The sequence below is a fragment of the Microcaecilia unicolor genome, chromosome 10, assembly GCF_901765095.1.
Source record: "Microcaecilia unicolor chromosome 10, aMicUni1.1, whole genome shotgun sequence".
Lineage (NCBI taxonomy): Eukaryota > Metazoa > Chordata > Amphibia > Gymnophiona > Siphonopidae > Microcaecilia > Microcaecilia unicolor.
In genome coordinates, this window is record NC_044040.1 from 180,950,453 (window position 1) to 180,964,609 (window position 14,157).

General features: G+C 44.9%; 1 protein-coding gene across 4 annotated transcripts in view; it reads right to left on the reverse strand.

The window, feature by feature from the left end:
• ERICH6 (glutamate rich 6) overlaps nucleotides 1-14,157 on the reverse strand; it is a 71,626-nt gene that overhangs the window by 30,767 nt on the left and 26,702 nt on the right. For all 4 annotated transcript variants that reach the window (XM_030216839.1, XM_030216840.1, XM_030216838.1 and 1 more), the window contains exon 7: nucleotides 12,996-13,097. In XM_030216839.1, coding sequence (XP_030072699.1) covers nucleotides 12,996-13,097 — 102 coding nt within the window. The remainder of the gene's footprint in view (nucleotides 1-12,995; nucleotides 13,098-14,157) is intronic.

Below are 14,157 nucleotides of genomic sequence, written 5' to 3' on the forward strand. Positions count from 1 at the left end.
GTTACAAATCCATTTCTAAAGCTTTGGGACTCCACTGAACCACAGTGAGAGCCATTATTTCTAAATGGAAAAGACTTCCAACATGGTGAATCTTCCCAGGATTGGCTGGCCTGCCAAAATTACTCCAAGATCACAAAACAGCCTAGAATATCCAAAGAACTGCAGGCCTCTCTAGCCTTGGTTAAAGTCTGTGTTCATAACTCCACAATAAGAAACAGACTGGGTGAAAATGGGATTCATGGAATAGTATCAAGGCGTAAGCCACTGCTATACAAAAGTAACATCAATGCTCATCTCCCATTGCAAAAACACACCCAGATGAACCCCACACCTTTTGGGATAATGTTATATGGACAGACAAGTCAAAAGTGGCCAACTCGGGTCCCATTATGTTTGGTGTAAAACAAATACAGCATTCCACAGTAAGAAAAACATCATACCAACAGTCAAACATGGTGGTGGTAGTGTGATGTTGAAGGGATGCCTTGCTGCCTCAGGATCTGGAAAACTTGCCATTACTAAGGAACCATGAATTCTGCCCTTAAGAAGAATGTCCAGCCATATCTCTCCATCAGCTAAAGGGCTATTGAGAGACTGAACCGGGCCCGGGGCAGGGCTGCCGGTGGGCCACCGCCGCCCCCGGGCTGCTGCCACCCCCCGATCACAGCCCCCCCCCCCCACACACAATCATTGCTGCTGCCCCCTCCCCAGATCGCTGCCACAAAATACCTTCTTGGCTGGCAGGGATCCTGAGGCCCCGCCAGCAGAAGACGTCTTCCTCCAGCGCTGCTCTTCTGCCAATTGCCTGCCCCTGCAGCTGCTTTTTCTCTCAGGGTATGCTCGGTTTCAAAACCAAGCATGTGTGCCTGAGAGGAAAAGCAGCCACTCAGCTGGGCAGAAGAACAGTCCTGGAGTTTCTCCTCCGGGTCCTCCCCAGCCTCCAAGGGGGGCTCGGTCGCGGCACCGGAGTTTTCTCTCTCCTGCTCCTGTCAGGACGCAATCACTCGGGAGAAAGAGAGACCCCAACGCCGGGCCCCCCTTGGAGGCCCAGGTCCGTGGAATTCTGCCCCCCTCTCGGCGGCCCTGATCAGCTGAAGCTGAAACATAAATGGGGTATGCAGCATGAAGATGATCCAAAACACAAAAGCAAGTCTACGTCTGAATGGCTAAGGAGAAACAAAATTAAAGTTTTGGACTGGCCTAGTCAAAGTCCTGACTTGAAACCAATAGAGACACTGTGGCAGGACCTGAAACAAGCAGTTTATGCACGAAAACCTACGAATGTGTCTGAATTAAAACAGTTTTGTAAAGAAGAGTGGGTTAAGATTTCTCAACAGTGATGTCAAATTATAGGAAGCGTTTGGTTGCAATTATTGCTGCTTAAGGTTGTGCAACGAGTTATTAAGTTTAGGTTGCAGTTATTTTTCCAAGAGGGTGATATGAGTGTTGGCTAAGTTTGGGCCCCTTTTACAAAGATGCGCTAGCTTTTTTAGTGCACATTAGAAATTAGCATGCACTAAATGCTAAGACACATATTATATTCCTATGGGCATCTTAGTGTTTAGTGCATGTGAATTTTTAGTGTACGCTAAAAATGTTAGCACGCCTTTGTAAAAGATCCCTTTTGTTTCTTAAGTAAATGAAGTAATAATTTAACTGTGTTATGTGTTTACTCAGGTTCCCTTTGTCTAATATTACGCTTTCTATAAAATATTAGAAACCCCATCCATAATGGGATAAATTCTGTATATGGCGCCTGAAAAATCTGCACAGAAAAAGTCATATTCTCTAAATTACACCTAAATTTTATAGAATAGACTTACATTTCTGTACTGTATATACAATCCGCCGTGCGGCTCGCCACATAACTAAATTTGGTCGCGTCCATTTAGGCCATGTTTTACTTGGTGTACATCCTGATGCCTAAATTAGGCGCAGATCGGGTGTATTCTATAATAATATGCATAGATTATAGAAACACCCAGGTTCTGCCCATGGTCATGCCCCCTTTTCAATTATGCAATTTAGGATTTAGGTGCACCATGTTATAGAATACACTTAGGCCCTTTTACTAAGCCGCATAGGTGCCTACGTGCGCCCAACATGCGCCAAAATGGAGTTACCACCTGACTACCATGTGGCCCTTGCAGTAATTTCATTTTTGGTGCGCGTTCACTACGTGGGTCTGAAAAATATTAAGACGAGCATAGCAGGCACGCGTCAAGTGGCTTTCTACGTGTGTAGGTGATCACCGCCCAGTTAACGCATGAGACTTTACCAAGTCAATGGCTGGCGGTAAGGTCTCAGACCCAAAATGGATGCACGCCAATTTTGATTTTGCCGCATATCCATTTTCGGCAAAAATAAAAAAAAGGTTTTTATTACAGGTGCGCTGACAAATGAATGTGCGTGCACCAAAACCTCGCGCAGTTTTTCAGTGCACCTTAGTAAAAGGAGCCCATAGCGAGTTGTGCGTGTAAATCTCAATTAATGCCAATTAGTGCTGATAATTGCTTAATATCCAATTAACAGCGCTGATTAGCTAGTTAACCAATTAAGTTATGTGCATTGTTATAGAATACGTCTCGGTTTCCGCGTGGATTTTCAGGTGCCATATATAGAATTTGGGGAAATATATATGCAAAAACAGGGGAAATCAGGAGGGGTGTCCAAGCATGTTTTATAATGAGTAGGAAGAAGGCGAAATCAAAATATACACAATAAAATATGCTGCCCATGAATACTATAATATAATCACTAGTGGTATAAAAATGAAATCATTAGTGGTATAGTGAAATTTTTAAAGAATTTTCACTGTAACTTTGAATAATATTTTCATCATCTCCAATCCTGGTCATCTTGGGTAACAGAAAGGATGTTTTCATGGACATTTTACATTTAGGGGACTATGCACAAAAATCTGATAAATCAGAAGAGCTATTGTGAGTGACCTTCTAAATTTACCATGTATGTTGATTCATCATTAGCATGATATGCAAACAGTAATAATAATAATATTTCTAAACTAAAACTTTGATGAGGAATTGTACTGCTGTTCCAGTAATTTGCATGTGTGCACTGTATTTTTTACCATGAAAACCAAGGCCCAGATGCACTAAACTTTAACAACCCTTTAACGAAGAATTTTCGAACTGTGGCATGCATTAAAGGCCATTTTCTGACCACGGTAGCAGAAAACGAAAACGGAATGCAGATGAGCAAATTGTGTAGAAACCCCATAGAAACGAGATGCATCAAAGTTTTCCGACCACCCTAATGCAGGAAAAGTGCCGGAAAGCTAATGACAGGTCTGTACCTGTCGTTAGGGCTATCCGACTAAAAACTTTAATGTTAAAAAAAAAAAAAAAAGCGAGGGGGCGAAAACGCGCGTGAGGGGCATCTTTTATTGATGCCCGAGGTCGCTGCTGCTCCCCGCTCCCCCTGCATCACTATAAAAGTGAAAAAGAAAAAAAAAAAAGGTTCAGGAGGGGGCAAAGGCACTCGTCAGGAGCGTCCTTTATTGACGGCCTTGCCCCCCCCCCCCCCGCCCGTGGTCACCGCTGCTGCTCCCCGCTTCCTCCGCCAGCATTAAATAAAAAAAAAAAAAAAAGTCAAAGCTTTAAGAGCCCCGGACCCCTTCCCTTCCTGTCTCTCAACTCTTTCTTTCTGCACACAGCTCCGCTTCCCGCCATCCTCCGCCCCGTGCCCCGCCTCCCCTTCTGAGATCGTCGCCGCTGCTCCCCCCTCCACCGGGCCCCCCCCCCGTATTACCGGGCCGGTGCAGCACCTCTCACCTCTGTATGAAGGCGCTGCACGGGCAAGAAGACCATCAGATCGCTGCAGTCTTCAGGACATCTCTCTCCTTCTCTGACCTGGCCCTGCCCCCGTCTGACGTAAGAAACCTACGTCAGACGGGGGCGGGCCCAGGTCAGGGAAGACGAAGGAGAGAGACGTCCTGAAGACTGCAGCGATCTGATGGTCTTCTTGCCCGTGCAGCGCCTTCATACAGAGGTGAGAGGCGCTGCACCGGCCCGGTAATGCGGGGGGGGGGCCCGGTGGAGGGGGGGAGCGACGGCAATGATCTCAGGGGGGGCAGCGGGGACGGGGCACGGGGGCAGAGGATGGCGGGAGGCGGAGCTGTGTGCAGAAACAAAGAGTTGAGAGACAGGGAGGGGGGCCGGGGCTCTTAAAGCTTTGATTTTTGTTTTCTTTATTTAATGCTGGCGGAGGAAGCGGGGAGCAGCAGCGGTGACCAAGGGTGTGGGGGGGGGGGGCAAGGCCGTCCATACAGGATGCTCCTGACGAGCGCCTTTGCCCCCTCCCGATCCACGTGTTTCTGTTTTGGTTTTTTGACGTTTGTGGCATGCGCAGAGCAGCCAGCATAACGCTGGGCTGCTCTGCACATGCTTTAGGAGCCGATTACCGACGGGGATTATACCAGTTTGATGCATTGTTCTTTACAATACCGCACCGAACATGTGCAACTTTCTTTTTTGGAGCATTGTTCATTTTTTAAAATTCGGTAATGGCTTTTATGTTTTTGCTTTTTTTACGTTTGGTTGATGCATCTGGGCCCAAGTTTCTTATCTGTAACTGCATTCTCTGTGGACAGCAGGATAACCAGCCACAAAAAGAGGCCAATGTCAAGTGATGGCATTGACATGAAGCATCTTCACATGCAACCCTTTTTCAGGGTTTTTTCCCTGTTAATGTATGGGTTACCTTTGGGTACTATTGTCCTTGCAAATCTGCTGCAGTCCTGGGATTTGGGGGAAATTTGTTCCTAGACCCAAGGGGATCAATAGCCCAGTCACTAACACAGTCCTCATACAAGCAATATTATTCCAATAAAAGGATAGTAGCAAGGCTCAAACTGTCCTAAAAGAAAGCTATTTTCTGTACTTTGTCTGCTGGAGAGGTAGCACTGCTACTGACCTGAATTAGGTGTTAGGAAGTAGAATATTTGCAAAGGTTGCTAAGGGCAATCTGATTACTGGGTAAGTTTCAAAGGGTTTGTTTGAAGCAGTCTCCTTAGAATCCAAACTATAGAGAGAGGAAAGGTCCCACTTAACTTTCTTTCTGAGAAGTTCTGAGAGAAGAGGACATTTCTCTTGGTAAGTGACATTATTTTGCTCTTTGCTTGGTAACTTAAAGTTTGGGTTTAAAAGAAGAATTGTAGGATATTGATAAACACTGTTAGAATAAAAAAAAAAAAAAAAACAAAGCACGCTTTATTAGCTAGTCTCCATACCCTTTTCCCCATAGTTTTAAAATTTGAATTTTCCGCCACAGCATTAACAGATAAGGCTCTAGAAGGCACAGCAGGGCCTAATTCAGTCCTCATTCCCACCTACCCCTAGCTCAACTCTTCATTTATAGTTAATTAGTCTAATTAGAACAAGAGGAGAGTTTTCATTAGTTTTAACTACATTTAATTAGTTTCTGAGATGCAAACACTAACTAAAATAACATATTACACCATCCTGCTTATTTTCGAAGGAAAAGGGCGCCCATCTTCCGACACAAATCGGGAGATGGGCGTCCTTCTCCTAAGGTCACCCAAATCGGCATAATCGAAAGCCAATTTTGGGCATCCTCAACTGCTTTCCGTCGCGGGGACGACCTAAGTTCAAGGGGGCGTGTTGGCAGTGTACAGAAGGTGGGATGGGGCGTGGTTAACAGATGGGCGTCCTCAGCTGATAATGGAAAAAAGAAGGGCGTCCCTGACGAGCATTTGGCCAACTTTACTTAGTCCATTTTTTTTCAAGACCAAGCATCAAAAAGGTGCCCGAACTGACCCACAGGAGGGAATCAGGGATGACCTCCCCTGACTTCCCCAGTGGTCACTAACCACCTCCCACCCTGAAAAAACTTCAAAAACATTTGTCTTTTTTTTAATTTTTTTTTTTTAAGAGTATGTCCTTTGCTATGCCTCCATCCCTGTGACGGCAGTTGAGGACGTCCTTCCCTGTGACGGCAGTTGAGGACGTCCAAAATGTGGATGTTTCTGTGAGAAGGACATTCATGCCTTTGCTATGCCTCCTACACCCTTTTTATTTATTTATTTGGATTTTGGATCACAAGTAGCAGCAGTGGGATTTGAACCAGCCACCTCTAGATTGCAAGACCAGTGCTCTAACCACTAGGCCACTCTTCCACTCCCTTGAAATTTGGCCATCCCTGTGGGGGGGTGGTATGCAGGTCCCTTGGGGGGGGAGGTATGTGTGTGTCAGTGGAGGCATAACGAAGGCGTGGATGTCCTTATTTCAAACATTTTGGACGTCCTCAACTGCCCCCCACAGGGATGATCAAATTTCAAGGGAATGGAGTAGAGTGGCAGAGTGGCCTGGTGGTTAGAGCACTGGTCTTGCAATCTAGAGGTGACCGATTCAAATCCCACTGCTGCTACTTGTGATCCAAAATCCAAAGAAATAAAGGGGGTGTCGGAGGCATAGCAGGCATGGATGTCCTTCTCACAAACATCCACATTTTGGACGTCCTCAACTACCGTTGCAGGGAAGGACGTCCTCAAATGCCGTCGCTTCCCCTCCTTAGGAAGGAAATTGTGTGCAAATGAGCTAACAGCGAGCAGCTCATTTGCATGCAATTTCCTTCATGCATGCCCGTTCCTTTCCGGATCAGTAAGGGAAGGGCTTTTTCCATTCAGTTAGTGAGATCAGTGCACTACAAATGCTGGCTCCTCCCACAACCAAATGGCTTGGATTTGGTCGTTTCTGAGATAGGCGTCCTCGCTTTCCATTATCGCCAAAAACAGGGGACAACCATCTCTAAGGTCGACCTAAATTTCATGATTTGGGCGTCCCTGACCGTATTATTGAAATGAAAGATGGACATCCATCTTGTTTCGATAATACGGGTTGCCCCGCCCCTTTACGGGGTTGTCGTTAGAGATGGGCGCCCCCATTCGATTATCCCCCTCCATATAATCTTAAGGTTCTTTCTATTAATCTGATTTCCCTAGTACCTTAAGAAGTTTTAATTAAACAACTCTAAAACTAAGAAAGCACTCCAGCAGCAAAAGGGGTGCTAGCTAGTCTTTTGCACTGAGTGTCACATGTATGATTATCTCCCAGTTGGTGAGAGGTTATATGTGTGTGTTCGATGCAAAGAGCCCCTAGCTCTCAGAGAACAAGTCCATTCTCTTGAGACTACAGTAGCAGAATTGGAGGAGCTGAAGGAGACAGAGAGGTACATAGAGGAGGCCTACAGGGACGTTGTAGAGAAGTCCCAATCTGGCTGCCCCTGTGCTGCCTTGGAGGAGGGAGGTCTTCTGAAAGGACAGCATCACCCTAGTGCAGCTGGAAGTAATCCTATAACCAGGACCACCCACCAGGGGATGCAATATCCTCTTGCACCAAGGATGTGTCTCCAGGAGCTTCTGCCCAGGAGGGAAGGGATGGCTGTTATAGTTGGTGAGTCGATTATTAGGCATGTAGATAACTGGGTGGCTGGTGGACTTGAGGATCGCCTGGTCACTTGACTGCCTGGTGTGAAGGTGGCAGAATTCAAGCATCACCTAGATAAGATTTTAGATAGTGTTGGGAAGGAGCCAGCTGTCTTGGTAAATGTGGGTACCAATGACATAGGAAAATGTGGGAGAGAGGTTCTGGAAGCCAAATTTAGGCTCAGGTAGAAATCTCAAAACCAGAACCTCTAGAGTAGCATTTTCTGAAGTGCTCCCCATTCCACGTGCAGGGCCCAAGAGACAGACAGAGCTCCGGGGTCTCAATGCGTGGATGAGGCAATGGTGCAGGGAGGGTTTTAGATCTGTAAGGAACTGGGGAACATTGTGGGGAAGGGGGAACCTATTCCGGAATGATGGGCTCCACCTTAACCAGGGTGGGACCAGGCTGATGGCATCGAATTTAAAAAGGAGATAGAACAGCTTTTAAACTAGAACCTGGGGGAAGGCCGACAGTCGTTCAAAAGCGCATGATTCAGAACAAGGTATCTTTCAAAGATACCACCAAAACAGGGAAGATAGGGTATCCTGATAGCGAGGTTGCAATAGAGACCATAGTAGCCCAGGTGTCTTTAAATAAAAATCTGACAAAAGACTGCAAATTAACTGCTGTCAACTGCTGAGCAAGATGTAAATAGGAACAACAAACACAGGACTCCTTTTACTAAGCCGTATGTAGACTGAATGAAGTTAAGTCTGGCTTATTAAGGCTTTTTCCTCCCTATCTCTTTAGTTTTGATATTAGTGGATTGGTGTTGATTTTGTTGTCTACGATATAATTCAATCCTACAAGAAGCTCACCAAGAAAAGGACTATCTGATATCCTGTAAATTAATAAAGGCATGGCTCTTTGAGCAATATTTCAATAATTAACTGACTATTTACAGTAGGTAGATTCTGCAGTAAGTGATAGGTACTATCTGTTACAGAAGTTTTGTCCCCTATTTATTAACTTGCAGTAAACGTTTGCAGTTAATATCTTAATTGTCAAAATTAACATGTGGTAACTGAAAACTATTGGGGTGTTCCCGGCATTTTCTCATTTTGTTAACACACAGAATTTTTTTTAACGTGCTTTAATACATTGCAATTTGATACACTTATTCAAGTGGTGCTAACTGCACCACATTATCTGCCGCATCAGCATACAGTAACTATCTCAAAGATTCAGTTTCTGTCTATTCTTCTTCCCATTCTTCATTAGCTTTTGATACATCAGATAATGCAAGTTAATTGCTTGAGCAACACCCAGTTAACTATTAGAATGTCATGTTAGCACTGCTGAGGCTGTGTTAACAGCTATCATAGCTTAGTAAACAGACCCCTCTGTCTTTTATTTGTATTTGATAGTGTTTTACATACAATTGTATTGTTATGTTTTATTTATTTGATATTTTTATGTTAGTACTGTTCAATTTCAAGATGTGTTAATAGCTATGAATATGTGTGAGGACCTTATATTAATGATATTTTATAGATATTCATTTTTGTACCTGGCCCTGAGCACCACTGGTATATGGGAAAGTTATCAAGTTGAAACAACTTGTATTGAAACCAGACCAATAAGACAGAGTATTTGGTACAATGTACACTTATTTTCAATGGAAAAGGAATTACTGTAAACAGTTATCTGGCTTAAAAGCACATATGGCATGAGGCTTGTCCTTCAGGCTCGCTTATTTTTCTTGTGAGTCTTGGCTCCTTTCCTTCTCTTTCTCCTCCATCCTCCTCGCTTAGAGCGCTGAGTGAGCTAGCACTGCTTCTAGGTCCTTCTGAAATGCATGGCAGGGTGGTCTAGAGCCTAATGTTTTCTGGGCAGGAGCTTGGCAAGTCCTCACCTCCCACCTCCCTTTTTCCTCCCCATTTTACTAACTCTTGCTGTAGTCTCTCTTCCCTCTATAACAACCCAAATTTCTCTATCTTGCACTCACACTGCTTCTTGTAAATGGCAAGCCTATGGAGCACTCAGGATTTAACCAAAGTTGTAAATGCATTTTTCTAGTTAACTTACATGTGATAAATACCATGCTATTGTGTAAGTGAATAATGCAATAGCATGGTATTTATCACATGTAAGTTATCACATGTGGGTTGTTATAGAGGGAAGAGAGACTACAGCTGTGTATTCTATTGACTATTTGAGCATGTAGGTGAAGAACATTGCTCAAATAGTCAACAGAATACACATGTATTTATAAATGACCTAGAGATGGGAATAACTAGTGAGGTAATTAAATTCGCCGATGACACAAAATTATTCAGGGTCGTCAAGTCGCAGGAGGAATGTGAACAATTACAGGAGGACCTTGCGAGACTGGGAGAATGGGCGTGCAAGTGGCAGATGAAGTTCAATGTTGACAAGTGCAAAGTGATGCATGTGGGTAAGAGGAACCCGAATTATAGCTACGTCTTGCAAGGTTCCGCGTTAGGAGTTACGGATCAAGAAAGGGATCTGGGTGTCGTCGTCGATGATACGCTGAAACCTTCTGCTCAGTGTGCTGCTGCGGCTAGGAAAGCGAATAGAATGTTGGGTGTTATTAGGAAGGGTATGGAGTCCAGGTGTGCGGATGTTATAATGCCGTTGTATCGCTCCATGGTGCGACCGCACCTGGAGTATTGTGTTCAGTACTGGTCTCCGTATCTCAAAAAAGATATAGTAGAATTGGAAAAGGTACAGCGAAGGGCGACGAAAATGATAGTGGGGATGGGACGACTTTCCTATGAAGAGAGGCTGAGAAGGCTAGGGCTTTTCAGCTTGGAGAAGAGACGGCTGAGGGGAGATATGATAGAAGTGTATAAAATAATGAGTGGAATGGATCGGGTGGATGTGAAGCGACTGTTCACGCTATCCAAAAATACTAGGACTAGAGGGCATGAGTTGAAGCTACAGTGTGGTAAATTTAAAACGAATCGGAGAAAATTTTTCTTCACCCAACGTGTAATTAGACTCTGGAATTCGTTGCCGGAGAACGTGGTACGGGCGGTTAGCTTGACGGAGTTTAAAAAGGGGTTAGATAGATTCCTAAAGGACAAGTCCATAGACCGCTATTAAATGGACTTGGAAAAATTCCGCATTTTTAGGTATAACTTGTCTGGAATGTTTTTACGTTTGGGGAGCGTGCCAGGTGCCCTTGACCTGGATTGGCCACTGTCGGTGACAGGATGCTGGGCTAGATGGACCTTTGGTCTTTCCCAGTATGGCACTACTTATGTACTTATGTACTTATGTACAGCTACGTGAATGTGATTATACAGTTTTTCAGATGTATTAAAAAGATAATTTTATAATATGACATCTAGGGGTCCTTTTACTAAGCGGTGGTAAGACCACTTCAGGCTTACCGTGCACCAATCTGGAGCTACCACTGGCCCAACATGGGCACTGGCAGTAGTTCCACCCCGAGCATGCGGCACTTCCGGCACTAGCGGAAATATAAAAAAAAATATTTACGCAGGGGGTTACCCGGTAGTAACTGGGCAGTGCTATGTGTTACCCGCTTACTGCCAGGTTAGCATGGAAGCCTTACTGCCACCTCAATGGGTGGCAGTAAGTGCTCCCCCCTGCATGACCACACAGTAAGAGCAATCTTACCACATGGCCATATCTTTTTTTTTAGCCTTTTTACCTTCTGTGGTAAAAAGGGCCTCAGTGCATGGCAAAAACAGCCCCTGCCGCTAGTGCAGGGCCCTTTTACTGCAGCTTTATTTTTGTTACATTTGTACCCCGCGTTTTCCCACTCACAGCAGGTTATTTATTAATATTTATTGCATTTGTAACCCACATTTTCCCACCTATTTGCAGGCTCAATGTGGCTTACAGAGTTTGGTTATGACATAATCATTCCATCATATCAGATACAATTAGTAATGTACAAAGATTAGATGAGGGAAGAGAGAAGGAAGGTGTTAGGCAGGATATAAGGTGGACTGTAATAATTGGGTGAGTTGGTGAGGTAGTTTTGTAAGGCTATGGGTTCTCTTTGTAGGCCTTGTTGAATAGATGTGTCTTCAGAGGTTCAATACGGCTTACATATTATATACATGTACTTATTTGTACCTGGGGCAATGGAGGGTTAAGTGACTTGCCCAGAGTCACAAGGAGCTGCCCGTGCCTGCAGTGGTAATCGAACCCAGTTCCCCAGGACCAAAGTCCACCACACTGACCACTAGGCCACTCCTCCACTTTGTATCAGGACCCCCTAGGGAGGGAAGGCTTTTCCGGTATGCCCCTAATTCTAAGGTTCCAGTGCTGCGATCTATTTTTCAAGTTCTGGATCTTATCCCATAATGCATGAGAGTAAGTACTTTGGGAATCGAGCAAAGTGTGGATATCCGCTATATCTTCTTCACACTGAGTCACATGGTTTTCACACTCCACCTGGCGCTCTCCTAAGGCTTTAAGCTCAGATTTTAAATCTACTGCTGCTCTCCGTATGTCCTGCCTGATTAAATGCAGCTCACTTTTAAGTTCCGAAAGCCATCGAGGGGACTCACCAACGCTACCCGCTCACATGCATCTTCAGAATCAAGTTCCTCCTCTATCTCTGATTCTGGCACCGCCATTTTATGTATCGCTGCCTTCATGCTGAGCTTCCTCAAATCGGGGCTGATCCCTACAGGAACTCATTCCTCACCCGAACTCAGATTTTCTTTTCGTTGCCATGTGGTTAGTGAGTGAATCTATTGAGAACAAAGCTAAACTTTCGATCGCCAGATAGGGTAAACAGGCATTTAGAGAGTGACATTGGTCAGAGCTCGAGCCCAAAGCGGCCATCTCTGCTGGTGATGTCACTAGTTCTTCCCCATATGTGCTAACATTATTATTATTTATGTATGCTTGATGTACTGTCTATTGTGCATAGCACTGCTAGGCGGTTTACAATCACAACAAAATCAAAGATACAGAAAGAAAAGGAAATACAATTCTAGATAGAAAAGTGGGGAGAGCAGGAGAAAGAGAATGAAAAGCCACATTTAGAACAAAACCTAACATAGCCAACTACTGCACAAAGTTACACCTGTTCTGAGGCAGAAGCAACTCGGCACACATACGTGCTGGTAGAAATCAGTGTGCATGCACGCATTTTATAAAGCGCATGCAAAAGTGCCAATCACACCTCTGGGAAAGTCTATGTGTATATTACAAAGAAGGAGATATTATGATTTCTGAATGCATAATTCTACATGTGTATACTAATGGGAAATGTTATAAGCATCTACTCAGGCATGTAAGATGCTGATCTACCTGCTCAAGTTGTTTATAAAATTATCCCATAAACGGTTAGAACACAGGGTGATGTCTAGTGGGCATGCTGACATTAAGTACAATGTAGTGCATAGATCCTATAGTTTAATCCATGAAAACTCCTGCACATGTGGTCATGTGCACAAATGTCATGAGAATCTCTAAACTAAATACACGTTCAGAATGAATCCACTGGCTGTATCACATTACTAAGCATATCAAAGCAAGAATTCCAGAGCTATATTATGCCATTTTTGATTTTCTTACCTTTTCAGGATTATGCATATTGTATTGTTCATAAGTAGGAAATGGTTTCAACTCTCTTCCGCAGAATTCACATACCACATATGCAAAATGGTCCTGTAACATCTACACAAGGAAAAAAATAGCTCAGTACCAATAACACAAAATGCCATCACTGCCTCCATGCAGAAACTAGTGCACCTACATCCTTAGATAGATATTTGTGTAACCTATTCTTAAAAACCTCCAAGAACAGAGATGTCACCACCTTCCTTAATTACCCTGCAGTTAAATTATTTGTAGAACCTAATGAAATCACTCTGCTGTGGTTTAAGCCACTAATCACTTCAGGTCTGTTGATAGAGGCAATTAATAAAATGGAAACCAATACATAAACAGATACATACACTATTTCTTGAATAGACAACCCAGTGGTGTTCCTAGGGGGGGGCGGTCCGCCCTGGGTGCATGCCGCTGGGGGGGTGCTGCGCGCGCCTGTCCTCCGTTGGTCCATGCTTCTTCTCTGCCCCGGAACAGGTTACTTCCTGTTCCGGGGCAGAGAAGAAGCATGGAGCAACAGAGGGCAGACACGCGCGGCACCCCCCCCCCCCCCCCCAGCGGCGTGCACCAGGCGGGGGGGGGTTCCTACGTGGGGGTGTCCGCGCTGCATCGGGGGGGGGGGGGGGGGCGCTGCACCCAGGGGGCGGGGCGCATCGGCGATCCACCCCAGGTGCCAGCCCCCCCCCCCCCCCCCCCCAGGAACGCCACTGAGACAACCTAACCATTAGGAAAACTAGCTGGCTGCCTAAGGCAACAGTTTCAAAGAGGAGGCAAAGACCAGCTGTAATCAAAACAAAACAATAGGACCTGGCAGCTTCACAGACTCCAAGAACCATCAGTGCACACTTTCATCCTCAGGCCCCGATGCGCAAAACTCTGGCATGGTTCCAAATAGCTCCGTAAAAATACCACCGGAACAGCGCAGAACACCCTAATGCTCAAAGCTAATGAGATACAAATATAGGCAAACTCATAATATTGAGCATTAGGGAGTTCGGCAGGAGGATTGTGATTTGGCATGGGAGGACAGTGTTGGAACATGTGCAGAAGGGTTTCCATGTTAAGCTAGGCTCTTGTGTGCATGCGCCTGATAAAACCTGAATGTGAAGCACACACTGGAGTCTAT